This window comes from Podarcis pityusensis (assembly GCF_964106645.2).
Source record: "Podarcis pityusensis genome assembly, chromosome: 2".
NCBI lineage: Eukaryota > Metazoa > Chordata > Lepidosauria > Squamata > Lacertidae > Podarcis > Podarcis pityusensis.
The window spans coordinates 12,957,200-12,973,209 of record NC_138029.1 but is presented as its reverse complement, the minus strand read 5'-3'; the positions used below and the strand labels follow the sequence as shown (position 1 = coordinate 12,973,209).

The 16,010-nt window shown below is 44.4% G+C and overlaps 2 protein-coding genes across 2 annotated transcripts in view; both read right to left on the bottom strand.

The window, feature by feature from the left end:
- Window positions 1-10,690, bottom strand: part of LOC308471085 (uncharacterized protein) — a 51,271-nt gene extending 40,581 nt beyond the window's left edge. Inside the window, exon 1 of the mRNA XM_080995034.1 lies at window positions 10,545-10,690. The gene's annotated coding sequence lies outside the window, so the exon portion shown is untranslated. The remainder of the gene's footprint in view (window positions 1-10,544) is intronic.
- PFKM (phosphofructokinase, muscle) overlaps window positions 1-16,010 on the bottom strand; it is a 51,354-nt gene that overhangs the window by 17,670 nt on the left and 17,674 nt on the right. The window contains exons 4-9 of the mRNA XM_080994505.1: window positions 13,952-14,141; window positions 13,088-13,253; window positions 6,186-6,230; window positions 5,585-5,693; window positions 2,666-2,761; window positions 1,665-1,757 (exon numbers count right to left, since the gene is read on the bottom strand). Coding sequence (XP_080850631.1) covers window positions 1,665-1,757; window positions 2,666-2,761; window positions 5,585-5,693; window positions 6,186-6,230; window positions 13,088-13,253; window positions 13,952-14,141 — 699 coding nt within the window. The remainder of the gene's footprint in view (window positions 1-1,664; window positions 1,758-2,665; window positions 2,762-5,584; window positions 5,694-6,185; window positions 6,231-13,087; window positions 13,254-13,951; window positions 14,142-16,010) is intronic.

The window sequence follows — 16,010 nt, the reverse complement described above, 5'->3', positions numbered from 1 at the left end:
CCTAATTTTGGCTCCAATCTGGCCACCTGAGTTCATTATTAGAGGGAGTGATAAGTAATTCGTAATTATGTTATTGCTAATTACCTCCTGCTGTGTGAATGGCTACCGAGTGTTCTTATCATGTCAAACTTTGCCGAAAAATGCGAGAGACTGCATTTCGTGGCCTTTTGTCCCCACAGTTTACAACGTGACACAATGGGCTCTAGTCCAAGAAAGCTCATACCTCAACTAGTCTGTCACGAAACCCTTTGCCCTTCTACAGAAGTGTAACATTCCCCACCGGCAGGCAATTAATTCCAGAGAAGTTAACAACCTAGAGACAGCGGGAGTGCATCAAGCGTGGGGAACCTTGGGGCTGCCAGGCGTTGCTGAACTGCAACTCCCATCAGCCCCAGCAAACAGGGCCAACGGCCAGGAATTATGGGAACTGTAGTTCGGCAACATCTGGAGGGCCAAAGGTTCCCCACACCTGGACTATACCTTTAGAAATGTCTCCTCCTGCCTCTCACTCCAATATGCAATACAGTGGCACCTCTGGTTACGAACTTAATTCGTTCCGGAGGTCCGTTCTTAACCTGAAACTGTTCTTAACCTGAGGTACCACTTTACCTAATGGGGCCTCCTGCTGCCGCTGCGCAATTTCTGTTGTCATCCTGGGGCAAAGTTCTTTTTTTTTTTTTTTTTAAACAATTTATTGGGTTTTACAATAGAAATAAACATAATAAACAATATAACATTTGTCTTAACATAATTTCACATTTTCTTTGGACTTCCTCACATCTCCCGCTCCCACTTTCATCGTTATAACATTTTGTCAGCAATTTATTATCTTATTTACATTCTTATATCCCTTCTGTGTTTCATATTCTTATAGTTCTCGAAAGGAGTTAAATTTTCACAATCTTACTTATTTTCTTAAAAACCTCTGAATTTAGTGGTGCTCAGTTATTTTGATCTAGCATCCTGTTTAGCATTCACTCAAATTGCAATGTTTTTGTAAATAGTTCTTAAATTTCTTCCAATCCTCCTCAGTCCTCTCTTCTCCCAGGTCTCGAATTCTGCCGGTCATCTCGGCCAGTTCCATGTAGTCTATCAGTTGCATCTGCCATTCTTCCAGTGTGGGTAGATCTTGAGTTTTCCAGTGTTTTGCGAGAAGTATCCTTGCTGCTGTTGTTGCATACATAAAAAATGTCTGGTCCTTCTTTACCACCCCTTGGCCGACAATACCCAAAAGGAAAGCCTCTGGTTTCTTAGTGAAGGTATATTTAAATACCTTTTTCAATTCATTATAAATCATTTCCCAGAACGCCTTCACTTTACATCCTGGGGCAAAGTTCTTAACCCAAGGTACTACTTCCAGGTTAGCGGAGTCTGTAACCCAAAGTGTTTGTAACCCGAGATACCACTGTACAGTGGTACCTCAGGTTAAGAACTTAATTTGTTCTGGAGGTCCGTTCTTAACCTGAAGCACCACTTTAGCTGTTGCCATGCCACCGGAGCACAATTTCTGTTCTCATCCTGAAGCAAAGTTCTTAACCCGAGGTTCTATTTCTGGGTTAGCGGAGTCTGTAACCTGAAGCGTCTGTAACCTGAGGTACCACTGTATTGTTTACAGGCATGTCATCTATATGAAGCATCAGAAACAAAACTGCATTGCTTTTTACCAGGATGCGATCAAAGGCAGAGGGGGTCCCACCACGTTGCACATGTCCAAGAATGGTGACTCTTGTGTCATAGCCCAGGCGTTTCACAACCAGCTGCAGAGAGAAAAGAGGTGCAAAATAATGACACTATCCCTTCAAAGTTAAAATTAAAGTTCACTGGACAACAGAAGAAGAACCAGGCTTTTGTTACTCTTTGAGTCCTTTGGTTGTACAAACCCGCCCTTTTTAACTGTGCAGGATGATAATAATAATAATAATAATAATAATAATAATAATAATAATAATAATAAATTATTATTATTATTATTATTATTATTAATTTATTTATACCCCGCCCATCTGGCTGAGTTTCCTCAGCCACTCTGGGCGGCTCCCAATCAAATGTTAAAAACAGTACAGCATTAAATATTAAAAACTTCCCTAAACAGGGCTGTCTTCAGATGTCTTTTAAAGATGGGATAACTGGTTATTTCCTTCACATCTGAAGGGAGGGCGTTCCACAGGGCGGGCGCCACTACCGAGAAGGCCCTCTGCCTGGTTCCCTGTAACCTCACTTCTCGCAATGAGGGAACTGCCAGAAGGCCCTTGCTGCTGGATCTCAGTGTCCGGGCTGAACGATGGGGGTGGAGACGCTCCTTCAGGTGTACTGGACCGAGGCCGTTTAGGGCTTTAAAGGTCAGCACCAACACTTTGAATTGTGCTCGGAAACGTACTGGGAGCAATGCAGATCTCTCAGGACTGGTGTTATGTGGTCTCGGCGGCCGCCCCCAGTCACCAGTCTAGCTGCCGCATTCTGGATTAATTGCAGTTTCCGGGTCACCTTCAAAGGTAGCCCCACGTAGAGTGCATTGCAGTAGTCCAAGCAGGAGATAACTAGAGCATGCACCACTCTGGCGAGACAGTCATTCTGCCTGCCAGCGAGTATTTCAGCTCAATCTCAATGTTAGGCCAAAGAACATTGACACAGACGCTCCGAGCAGAAACAGGATTGCATCACCCACACTTTTAATGTCTTCTGAGGTGATCGGCTTGCCGTGCTTATCAATTGCTCCTTCAGCCACAATAATGATGTTCAGCCTTGAGCCTCGGGTTCTTGTCTGTGGAGAAGAAAAGAGGGAGAGAGAGATACTAATAAATAATAATAATAATAATAATAATAATAATTTATTATTTGTACCCCGCCCATCTGGCTGGGCCTCCCCAGCCACTCTGGGCGGCTTCCATAGAACCAAAAATACACTAAAATATCACACGTTAAAAACTTCCCTGAACAGGGCTGCCTTAAGATGTCTTCTGAATGTCAGATAGTTGTTTATCGCTTTGACATCTGCTGGAAGGGCGTTCCACAGGGCGGGCGCCACTACCGAGAAGGCCCTCTGCCTGGTTCCCTGTAGCTTTGCTTCTCGCAATGAGGGAACCGCCAGAAGGCCCTCGACGCTGGACCTCAGCGTCCGGGCAGAACGATGGGGGTGGAGATGCTCCTTCAGGTATACTGGATCCACTTTAAACCATGTTCCAGGCCTGGTTTGGAGACAGAAACCGCCTTGGACAGCCAAGAAAGGCTGCCGGGAACCCAACTTTGGTGATTCTCCTGGACCTCTCTACAGCTTTCAGTGCCATCAATCATGGTACTCTTCTCTGCTCAGTTGCTGCTGCCATATCCTTAATCAAGGCTGGAGACAGTTTTTTGCAGCCTAGAGAGGGCCTGACTGTGAAACTCAGGCTACCCTAGGTTTGTCTAGTTTTTCCAGCTCACCAGGCCCTTGAGGTGGCTTAGGGACCTGTGAGGGTGTCCCATTGTTTTGGTGCAGATTTCGTTCACTGACTCCAAATACTTCAACTGATTTGCTTTTTTAAACATTCTCCAGCCAGTACAGTACACAGCATCAACATATTACAGCCCTGAGATACTGGCTCAAGATCTCAGTCTTTGGCCTAGGGAAGAGGTTACTTCCATACCTAAACAACAAGGAGTTTACCAGCTTATGGATGAAAATGATGGTTAGAAAAGCCACTTCGACTGGTATGCCACCTTCTCTCCTGTACCATCTGGTCTATGATACCACCCTTGAATCTCTGAGGCAAAGGTTCTGGGACAAAGCACATAGTGATCTCCGATCTCAGTCTCATGTTAGCTGTGGCCCATTCACTATGGAATTCACTATGGGTTCGAGTTTCAGACACCTGCATATCTTAGAAATTTGTCTGTACTAACATACTGGCGTCTTTTCACCAAAGCCAAATTAAATGTATTCCCATCAGAAGTGTTAAACGGCAGACCGAGAGGTATCCCTTATCAAAATAGGATCTGTGTATGCTCTCAGAACGTTGACTGCATGAGGCATATTCTATTGCATTGCGGACAATAGGATCAAGCTAGGGAACTATTGATTAAACCACTATTGGCAAATCAATCGGAAGCCAATATAAAAAATTAGAAATATAATTAGAAATATCAAAAATAGAAATTACTTGAAAGAAACAAATAGGCCTAGGATTGAATTAAGTTATAATTACCGTATTTTTCGCCCTATAGGACGCACTTTTCCCCTCCAAAAATGAAGGGGAAATGTGTGTGTGTCCTATGGGGTGAATGCAGGCTTTCGCTGAAGCCTGGAGAGCGAGAGGGGTCGGTGCAGAGGGGTTGCTCTCCAGGCTTCAGGAAGCTATCCACAAGCCTTGCGAGCCCGGCAGGAGTTTCTGCCGGGCTCGCAAGGCTTGCGGGCGGAAGCCTGCAGCCCGAAGCACGGGGCACGTTCCGGAGCGCGCCCCGGGCTTCGGGCATATATCGGGCAGCCCCACAAGCTCGGGGGACAGCGGGGAGGCGGAGCGCCGCCATCCGCTATTCCTCGACCTGGTTTGGAGGCTGGCGGTGGGGAGAAGCTTGCTTCTCCCCAATGCCAGCCCCACAAGCTCGGGGGACAGCGGGGAGGCGGAGCGCCGCCATCCCGCTATTCCCCGACCTGGTTTGGAGGCTGGCGGTGGGGAGAAGCAAGCTTGCTTCTACCCACCGCCAGCCCTACAAGCTCGGGGGACAGCGGGGAGGCGGAGCACCGCTATCCCACTATTCCCCGACCTGGTTTGGAGGCTGGCGGTGGGGAGAAGCAAGCTTGCTTCTCCCCACCGCCAGCCCAACAAGCTCGGGGGACAGCGGGGCAAGCTGCTGCCCCACTGAGGCTAGGGAGGCTGTCTCTGAAGGCAGAAGAGGGAGACGGAGCGCTCCGTCTCCCTTTTCTAGCTTGGGGATGGCTGCGGGGGGGGGGGGGGATAAATTTTTTTCCCTTGATTTCCCCCCAAAAAAACTAGGTGCGCCCTATGGGCCGGTGCGCCCTATGGGGCGAAAAATACGATAAATAAATGGGATTTAGAATGTTAAGAAAAGTGAATAAGATGGACTATAATTGGAAATTGTTTTAGTTTAATAATGATATTGGAAAGCTGTTACTTTTAATTACAAGGAAACTCAGAAGGGAGGGATTTGAGGAAGTCAACCAAGATGTTTAAAAGGTTAGATTTGTGAAGAATTAAGTTTGTTGTTATTGTTTATCTGTTTATTGTTCCCCCTTTCCCCCCCTCTTTTTTTTCTTTCTTTTTTCTTCTTTTTCTTTTTCTGTTTTTGTGTATCATTTTGCTTTGTGGTTTGTGTTATCACTGTGAAAAATCTAATAAAAAATTATTTTTAAAAAAGTCAATCGGAAGCCTACTATATCAGATATCTTCTGGACGACAAGTCCAATGATATCACAGTGGCCGTGACAAAGTTTCTTTTAGTAGTCATACGAATCAAAGATCAACATACCCATGACTAAACAAATAACACTTCCGTCTCCCTTCCCTGGGGGGTTGTCTGTATGAATCTGTATTTTATTCTGAATCCATGTTATGGGTCATTGGACCGCAATAAATATTATTATTATTACCTCAGTTAGCCTCCTGCACAAGTGATCCTCCCAGTCATCCTCTGGTGGAGATTCTGGAATGAAAACCCAGTCTGCACCACTTGCCAAGGCTGTTACAAGGGCTAGGTAACTAGAGGAAGAGATAAAAGACGAACAATGAGCCATTACTGATTTGGTGCAAGATTTTAACCTAGCAATAGTGCTTGAAAAATCCAAGCAGGGAACGTGCTTTCTTAAAGGTTACTTAGGTCTGATTGGAGACTGATTCATATCATCCTCTCTCTTTGGAAACCCAGACTGCACTCAGACTGGAAAAATTTGATCTTTCTGAAACTTCCTGGGCTAGTGTGTGGATCAGAATGTAATTATTCTTCAGATCAGGCATTGGCAACCTTCGACCCTCCAGATGTTTTGGACTACAATTCCCATCATCCCTGACCACTGGTCCTCATAGCCAGGGATCATGGGAGTTGTAGGCCTAAACATCTGGAGGGCCGAAGGTTGCCTATGTCTGCTTCAGATCATTCACTTCATTGATTCTGGCACCGCCGTTTTCGAAAAAAATGATCAAAATGCATTTTAAAACGTGACATTTGAGAGGAACAAGAACAGAAATTCCTACCCGCAGTGACGACCCATGACCTCCAGCACAAATGTCCTCTGGTGACTGCAAGGCAAAACAAATAATAAAGCATTGTGAGTATATTTTTTTAAAGAAATGTTTTAAACATTCCAGAAAAGATTTAAGTTTTGTATGTAGGGAAAAATTAGGGATAGTTTCAGTTTGTGCCGTTTGCTCATCATTCCGCATCTTGGAACTAGCTTTCTAACTGCGAATGTTTGTTTTTGTTTTCATTTTTTGTTTTCATTTTTTTTAAATACTACTATCCACACAGATTCTCACATAATTAGAAAGACAAGGGATTGCACAGGCTCTTCTCAGAAAAAAAGAGAGTCCCAGGTCACTTCAGCTGTTACCAAGAAGGCCCTCAAAATACCTCTTTAAAACATGTACAAGCAGTGGTGGAGTGTATGCTACTGCCACTCAGGTTGGGCACAAGGGACACGCCCCCCAAGGAGGGTGGGATCAGGGCCGGATTTAGGTTTGATGAGGCCCTAAGCTACTGAATGTAATGGGTCCCTTTATATGTCCAGCTGTCCTTTGTCAACAACAAATTGTCACTGTTTTTTGTGTTGAATATAGGCTATGTGGTAATTTATGGACCTAATAGGTATCTAAAGCCATTTGCACATAACAAATAGGAGCCTACACAACACAAAACACTGTTGCTGTATGTAGGTTTTATTTTATTTGTTTTTTATCTTACATTTTGGATATGTACATCCAGGTTTTTTTCCCTTTAAATTTTTTTGGGGGGGCCTAAGCTATAGCTTGTTTAGTTTATACAGTGGTACCTCGGGTTACATACACTTCACGTTACATATGCTTCAGGTTACAGACTCCGCTAACCCAGAAATAGTACCTCGGGTTAAGAACTTTGCTTCGATCCAAGATGGCGACGTGAGCGGCAGCCTTGTCTTATGCTCGGTAAAGCTATATTTTTATTATCTGCTTTGACGGGTTCTAAGGGCTCTAAGATGCCTTAAGGCGTTTATTTTAGAAGTTTTATGGTTTAGATTATTTCTACTTCTCCCATAAATCTGCAAGAAAACGCGGCAGATAAAGACTGTTAAAGGGAGTAGGGCTCATTAACAGCACAACCTGCCCTGACCCTGCTATTTTGAGAAATTTTCTCCCTATTTTCTTGCCGACATGAGAGGGAAGAAACGCCGCAGGCAGCATTCCAATGAAGCTACGAGCACTGCCAAAAAACAGACAAATATCAGGGATTTCTTGCCTGACAACGACCTAAATGAGATCTGTAGAAACTTCCCCACAGCAAACAGCTATGAGGTCCTTGCTCCCAGTACTACTCATGAGGAGCCTGCCGGCATTGTGGATGGCCCACAACTAGCCTCGAGCCTGTGTATGAAGGAACAGATGGAACAGACTCTTGAGTCCCTGCAAAAAACTTCACCTGAATTATCCCAGTCACCAGCCCAGTTAAACAAGGACCGAGAGGCACTGGAACTGCTAATCTGCCAGACTGAGTTGATAACACATACCATCACCAACTTATATAAAAGGCTGGATGGGATCGAAAAGAAGCTTGAAAAAGTCTTTGGCTTGTTCAGTTGCCCCCCCTCACTTCCTCAGCTTAACAATATTGCAAACTCCGCTCACCCCTGCCCAAGTGTGCAGGCCAACCTTGCACAAAAACAAGTGAGATGCCTGCCCAACCAAGTACAAAACTCAAGTCTGCAACTCCAGAACAGCAAACTTGCAGTACTGGTGGGAAACCACCCCTTGAATTATAACAAATGGGCGGATAAACATTCGGTCACAAATTCCCTGACCCAACTGCTGGGGCAGACATTACGCCCCGTAGATATCGTGGACATCGCATGGCTGCCTTCTGGACCTTATATGAGACGTATGGTTATTAACTTTAGATCTGCCCATTTCGTTGCAAAGATTCTAAAATTAAGAAACCGCACAAGAAAATGGTACATCTATTTTACAAGGGTATTCACCAATCTGACCCGTACACCGCTATGCACCAGGATAGGTGCTGTCGGTGTTGATGCTGGGCCTGTGCGCCATAAAGAACAAATAGACGGGGGAATGGAGCCGGGATCTATTACCCCACAGGGAGTGGCAAGCCTGCCCGCAAATGACTTAATTGATTTCCTACACCCCCCGCTTGGTACCCTGGTCTCTACGTGCAACGAGCCTGGCATTGGACTACCCAAGCAAGACCAGTCTGAAATGCTCTCGTCCTCATATGCCTCGATGCCGGAATTGGAGGCTTCCATTATTCTAAGCCCAATACGCAATCAAGATCCACAGCTTTTGTCAAATTTTGACCCGCTAGCAGTACCGACGCAAGATGCAGCTGTCGACCTGCTACCTGTACAGCCTATACGGGTCGGCAAAACCCTTGCTCTGCGAAAACCAGCTGAACATCATGATACATCAGCTGAACAACATGATATTTGTAACGGTGTCATCGAAGATCCTCTGGGCCAAATCAACCTATTGGCCCCCCAGTTAAAGCTATCACACCTATCTAGGGACCAGCGACCTCAAACCTGGAACCACCAAGCAGGGCAGATAGAGGAGGAGCCCAGCTCAGGAGCCTCAAACCACCGGAAAAGAGATTGACTGCCACTATTTCCACCATCACCCTATTTCCACATTCTATCCTGGAATGTGGCGGGATGGCTATCTAAGCAGGGTGACGTCGACCTTCTGGATTTCCTTACAAAATTTCAGATTTTATGTCTACAGGAGACATGGTGTCTAGATCTCCATGTCCCCTCTTTACAGGGATACGAAGCCTTTGCTACCCCTGCGATAAAACCAAATTCCCGAGGCCGACCTAGTGGTGGTTTAGTCACTTTTGTTTCTACCAAACTAAAGTGCAAGGCCCGGCAACAGCAGTGGGTGAAGAGTAACAATTTACAAATCTTACTTATTTCTAGCAGTGAAGGAGGAGATTTCCTTTGCTTTAATATATATATCCCTCCCATAGGCACCCCTCCCCAGTCGTCACAAATCTGGGAAGATTTAGAGCTATGTTTGGAGAAGGCTGAACTAGAACTCCCTGGCATGGATATCCTGGTGGCAGGTGATTTCAACGCCAGGATAGGAAATGACATTAATACGTACTGCTCTAAATCTCAGTTCCTGCCAGAGGCAGATTGGTTTATTCCCTGGTCCTCTGACGATAAGGTCTTGAATAAGGCAGGCATTACATTATTGGAGACTGCCTTCAAACATAATTTGTATAATTTGCATGGTACCCATATGGACAGGTCAGGGGGTTTCTTTTCTTTTCTTGGACCTAGAGGTGCGAGCGTTATTGATTATATCCTGGTCTCCCCAAAACTCTTGGAGAGGTCACAGGGCTTCAGGACTTTCAATAGAATTGAGAGTGATCATCTTCCTATATCAATTTCACTAATTCCCCGTGGTTTGGTGGATCCGCAATACCGCAATCACTGTGCAGACCCACCTCCAACTCTGGCCCTTCGTAGGCGTAAATGGAACAGCGACCTGGAATCTAAAATCAAACTACACCTGCATTCATCAGACTTACTGGCCTTGAGAGACCAGTGTATCTCATCTATTTCTGACCCCTTTTCAACATTTCAGCAGGTCTCAGAGTCGCTCTTCCCACTACTCACGAATTCCAACCCTCCCAAAAAACAAAACAACTCGAGGGCCTGGTTCGACAAAGACTGTAGGAATCTAAGATCTTTGCTTAGGAAATTACAAAATAAGGTAAAACAGGAAGGGACCCTGTCCTCATTGGAAAACCTGCACAGGTGGCGTTCTCATTATAAAAATACTCTAAAATTTAAGAAATCCCTCTACAGAAAGGAACAATGGGAGGCACTTGACAAAGCGATCAAATTGCGGGACGACAAAAAGTTCTGGGAAATAATTGCTCAGGGAGTTTCACCCAAAGGGAAAATTGTAACCAACAGTATTTCATCTAACTTATGGTACCAACATTTTTCCCGGCTATATACAGCTCCAAACATTGCTAAACCGAGCCAGTTTCCTCCTCTTAAAAACGATCTATTAACGGGCTGGGATCCTGTTACCGAATCAGAATGTTTACAGCTAATTAAAACACTCAAGAATGGCAAAGCTCCCGGTGAGGATATGATTCCTCCTGAGGTGTTTAAACTAAATGCCCAGTGGTGGGCTGCTATTTTGGCCCAACTTTTTACGGTAATAAATGATATATGCAAAATCCCAGAAAACTGGAAACTGAGCCTGGTAGCCCCCATCTATAAGAAGGGAGACCCCCAAGACCCCTCAAACTATCGCCCCATAAGTCTCCTGGACATTGTGTATAAACTTTATACTCGCTACCTGCTAAATAAACTGGTTGACTGGGCTGACCACTCTAACCTGCTTAATCCGGAACAGGCAGGGTTTAGAAAGGGCCATAGTACAACAGGCCATTGTTTGGTACTACAGACAATGATAGATAAGTATACAAAGGTACATAAGAGCAAACTTTTTGTGGCTTTTGTAGATCTTACATCCGCTTTTGATTCAATCTGTAGGGACAAATTATGGCAAAAACTATATGAAACAGATATTGATAGACGACTTCTCAAAATACTTAGAGAGTTACATTCAGACACCACAGTTAAAATCAGAACTGGGATGTCAGGCAACTATACTGACCCACTGCCACTGGGGAAAGGGGTTAAACAGGGCTGTTTGTTAGCGCCGTTCCTCTTTAATTTCTATATAAATGACATTGTTCAACATATGGCAAAGTATAAGTCATCAGCTCCTGCCCTGGAAGGCAAACACCTGAATATATTACTATATGCTGATGACATGGCTGTCATGGCACTTACTCGAAGGGGCCTACATAGCATGCTGGAGGGGCTCGCAGCTTATTGTTCCCAAAACTCTCTAAAGATAAATTATGACAAAACAAAAATTGTGGTATTTACTAGAGCTCGCCACACATTTAGATGGTCTTTAGATGAACACAAAATTGAACAGTGTCTTTTTTTTAAATATCTTGGTATCACTTTCCAAGCTACATCTAGCTGGCTTGCCCACTTCAAGACTGTAGCCCTTCTAACACGTAGGACAATCGGTGCTCTGCTCAGCTTTTTTTATTCGAGGGGAGGGCAACTGGTGATCCCGGCACTAAAAGCTTTTGTTGGAAAAGTGATTCCCCAGATGCTATATGGAGTAGAACTCTGGGGATGGAATCAGAAGCTGTTAGAACGGCTTGAAATCTTCCAAAATTTTTACCTCAGAAGAATTCTAGGCCTCCCTCAGAGTACTCCGGCAGCTCTCCTAAGAGTGGAAGTAGGATTACCTTCTGTGTCTGCCAGGGCCCACTTAAGATTCCTGCTTTTTTTCACCAACCTCACAGATGCCCCGAACACCTTATTGGCTAAACAAGCCTTTGTATCATTACAAAATAATACTACTTGGCATAAAAACCTACTAGATATCCTATCCAGATACAATCTACCTGAGTTTAATACCCTTAAATTGTGGAGCCCTGATAAAGTTCGGGAATGGATCTTTGAAAAAGACGCATTTTTGGACTCCACAAAGATAAAAAACTCTGGGTTTTCCTACTGGTTTCCCCGAGTAAAAGCAGTCAAAATCTGTGCCAACTACTTGGTGGAGATCACTGATCCCACCCTTCGGAGAGCTTTCACTATGGCACGGTTCCAAACACTGCCAACTGCATATCTGACCGGTAGATTCACAAAAACCCCAGTAGAACATCGTTTATGCCCTTGCCTTATGAAAATTAAAGAGGATCTTACACATTACCTCCTCTATTGCCCCATCTACTCGGGCTTTAGAGACGCATTGCTGCAAATTATACCCAACTCTATAACCAATCCTGAAGATAGAGTAAAATTTTTGTTAGTTGATGCAAACCCACGTATTACCCATGTGGTAGCGGTTTTTGTGATGAAGGCCATGAAAGCCAGGGAAAGATTTATGGATGACAATGTAAAGACCCCTTCATCGTCTGTTTAACTCGTTGCTTGTTTTCCCTCTCTTTCTATTTTGTGGGATGAAGGTTTTGTTGGCGTAGTATGTAATGAATTTTAATATTTTTTAACTATTGTTGTGTTAATGTTTGTGTACAGGCATGGTCCTCACAATAAACGGATTTGATTTTGAAGAACTTTGCTTCAAGATGAGAACAGAAATCGTGCTCTGGCGGTGGCAGCAGGAGGCCCCATTAGCTAAAGTGGTGCTTCAGGTTAAGAACAGTTTCAGGTTAAGAACGGACCTCCGGAACGAATTAAGTATTTAACCCGAGGTACCACTGTATATATATCTTAAATAGATAAGGGTAGGGGGTTTTTTTTGGTGTGTGTGTGAGTGAGAGAGAGAGAGAGAGAGAGAGAACAAGAAAATACAGTGGTACCTCTGGGTACAAACAGGATCTGTTCCGGAGCCCCGTTTGCATCCTGAAGCGAACACAACCCGCGTCCATGCGTGTGCGCAGGTTGCGATTTGCCGCTTCCGCGCATGGGTGTGACGTCATTTTGACCGTCTGCGCATGCGCAGGTGGCGAAACCTGGAAGTAATGCGTTCCGTTACTTCCGGGTCGCCGCGGAGCGCAACCCGAAAGCGCTCAACCTGAAGCAACTTCAACCCGAGGTATGACTGTATTTTAAAAAAATTCTACAACAGAGAGTAGGCAAACTGAGCCAAATTTTGCCTGTCTTTGCAAATATATTCTTTCCCATTTTATATGCTTCTGCATGAGGAAGGGCAAAGAGCTTCTGCGATTGCTCTGCAACTGCTGTCTATATATACTTTCAAGTCTAGTCTTAACGGCTAGGAACTTTGTTTTCTTCTCTTTCTTCAAGCTGCAGAAAGAGATTCTCATGGTGCCATTCAGGAACTGTAGAAATCAAAGGCACAATGCCCACAAGTCTCACCTCTGAGCAGTGGTGGTGATAGCATCCACTATTTCCATTATCCTGTGGAGAGCGGAGTCCGTGCCAATGGTCATGTCAGTGCCACAAAAGTCGTTATCAATAGACCCAACCATGCCAACAATGTTTAAGTAACTAGACTTGCTGGCTTCTTCTGCCGTGATGCCACCTGGGGAGGTATTATGCAAAGAACCAGTGGAATACCAGCATATGATATAATTACACCATCCCTGCAAGTTCACTCTTAGCCTAAATCTATTAATAAGAAAGCAAACGTTCTGCATATTCTCCTTTTATCCTGCAGGTCAGAGCAAGGGTGGCTAAGATGAGGTTCTCCAAATATTGTTGGATTCCAACTCTCACCAGCACAGGGACTTACAGTGAGGGGGGAAATTATTTGATCCCCTGCTAAATTTGCCCGTTTGCCCTCCGATGAAGAAATGACCAGTCCATAATTTTAATGACATCCTTGGACAGCTCTTTGGTCTTGGACATGGTGGATTGATTGCTTCTGTTGACAGGTATCTTTTGTACAGTTACTGTAATGAGCTGGGACCTTACAGCAGGTGCTTCTAATCTCAGCTCGTTACATACAGCGAAGATACCAGGTAGCCTGACATCTGGCTGCTTGACAGGGGATCAAATACGTATTTCACTCATTATAACGCACATCAATCTCTGACTTTTGTCTTCTGGGTTTCTGGGAGCGGGGTTTCCTCTTGTTATTCTGTCTCTCACAGCTATAATAAACCTACCATTAAAATTATGGACTGGTCAGAGGGCAAATGGGAAAATTTAGCAGGGGATCAAATACTTCCCCCCCCCTCACTGTAGCATTCAGTTTTTAAGTGCCCTCCTTGGCAATACCTGTCTTAACCAGCTCCTGCAGCAAACTGGTCCACTCCGCTCGGAAGGTATCCGCTCCAGTCAAGCTGCCGTCTCCTCCGATCACGCACAAGTTTGTGATTCCTCTCTTCACCAGGTTGCGAGCAGCTTTCAGGCGTCCTTCGCGGGCACGGAAGTCCATGCACCTGGCACTCCCGATGACGGTGCCACCCTAGGTGAGGGGGACAAACCAGGTGAGAGCTGGAAGACAACATTATGGCCGCCTAACTTAGGTGCTGCTATGATCAAAAGAAGGAGTCCCTCAAAATGTTGAAATATACATTTATAAAGAAACCAGAGGCCTTTCTTCTTGGAATAACAAGTTTGGAATTGCCCAAGAAAGATGTTAAATTATTTTTGTATGCCACAACTGCTGCTCGTATTTTGTTAGCTAAAAAGTGGAAAACCCAAGAATTACCAACGATAGAAGAATGGCAGATGAAGATGATGGATTTTTCGGAGCTAGCTGACCTAACCGGAAGTGTTCGTGACCAGAAGGAGGAGGAGTATCAGGAAGAGTGGATTAAATTTAATGATTACTTAGTTAAACATGTTAAGTTAAATTAACCGAAAACAGCTTGCAGATACTTAATTGGCTTAGGATTTTATTTATGTTAAGGGATGAATTAATATGTTTAATTTCATAATGTGAAGATCTAAGGATGTTAATGTTTAAGTTAAATTTTATAATAACTGTGATTTGGAAAACCGTTAAAAGGATATGCAATGAAATTCAACCAAGGGGAAACGAGGAAGTCACTTAACAATGTTGATAAGTGTAATTTTCAATAAGGCTATGATTTATGTTTGTTTGTCTTATGTGTTTGTTTGTTTGTTTATAATGTTGTGAAAACCAATAAAAAAAATTGAAAAAAAGAGAGAGAGAGAGGAGTCCCTCAAGCAAATCTGGAAGAAGAAAAAAACCAAGGGAGGACAAAATACTTTAGGTCATAGGTACCTGTAATAAATGTAGGGGTTGCTCGTGCGCAAGTTGGTGCCACTCCTGGCTAGGTTGCCTTGTTAAACCTTTTCTGTCTGGACAGCCCTGCACTTCGTGGCTGTTCAGTCGCTAGCAGGATCTGTCAGTGGGCGTTTCTTAAACCTTTTCCAGCATAAAAGTTGTTTGACTCCAAGTCTCCTCCTACTCTCCCTGCACGGAAGTCCTCTGCGCAGGGAGGGCGTGGGTAGCGGAGGACCCGTGCTCTCCTCGCTGATCTCCGGCGAGGAGTCCTGGAGCCCCCTCGCCGATTCCCCCATCTGCCCCCCTTTATCCCTGGTGTTACGCTGATTTCTTTCCCCAGCTGGTGAGCCGCCTCTCCCCCTGCTGGGCCCTTCTCCAGCATCGCTTGAGAGCCTAGCCTCCGCCTCTGGCTCCGATGTCAGTTCCCTGACAGTACCATGACAAGAAAGCTGCTTCAGATGAGCGGGGGGGGTCCCCCTCGGCCCATGAACAAATACTTTTGAATACTTTAATTACTTTCTATTGGTAGAAAAGGGTCCATATTTTGCAACCTTGCTTTGTTTAACCATTGTGTCTATGGTATAAATCAGTGGTTCCCAACCTTTTTTTGGGCCATGCCCCACCTAAGCATCTCTAAATCCTGTGACATATAATTCTTATTATTCAAAAAGTGAACTCCTATTCATGTGGAAGAAGCCTAAAAAGCCATTAACTTGGTCTAACTCATTCTCGAATTGCCTCCGTCAAAATCAAATTACACCCCTGTGGGGCATGTGCCCCACGTTGGGAACAATGGGTATAAATAGTTTTAGTCGCTACCTTCCACACATTCACATACCTGTGGTTTATTTATTTTGGTTTTATTTTATGTCTGTATTTGTTCAACAGTGAACTATTATTGATATGCTAGCCATTTTCAAATATCTCAAGGGCTGTCAACCTGGAAGAGAGAACAAACTTGTTTTCTCCTGGTTTGGAGGGTAGGACTTGAACCAATGGCTCCAAATTTCAAGAAAGGAGTTTTCGACTAAACATCAGGAAGTACCGTATTTTTCGCTCCATAAGACACACCTGACCATA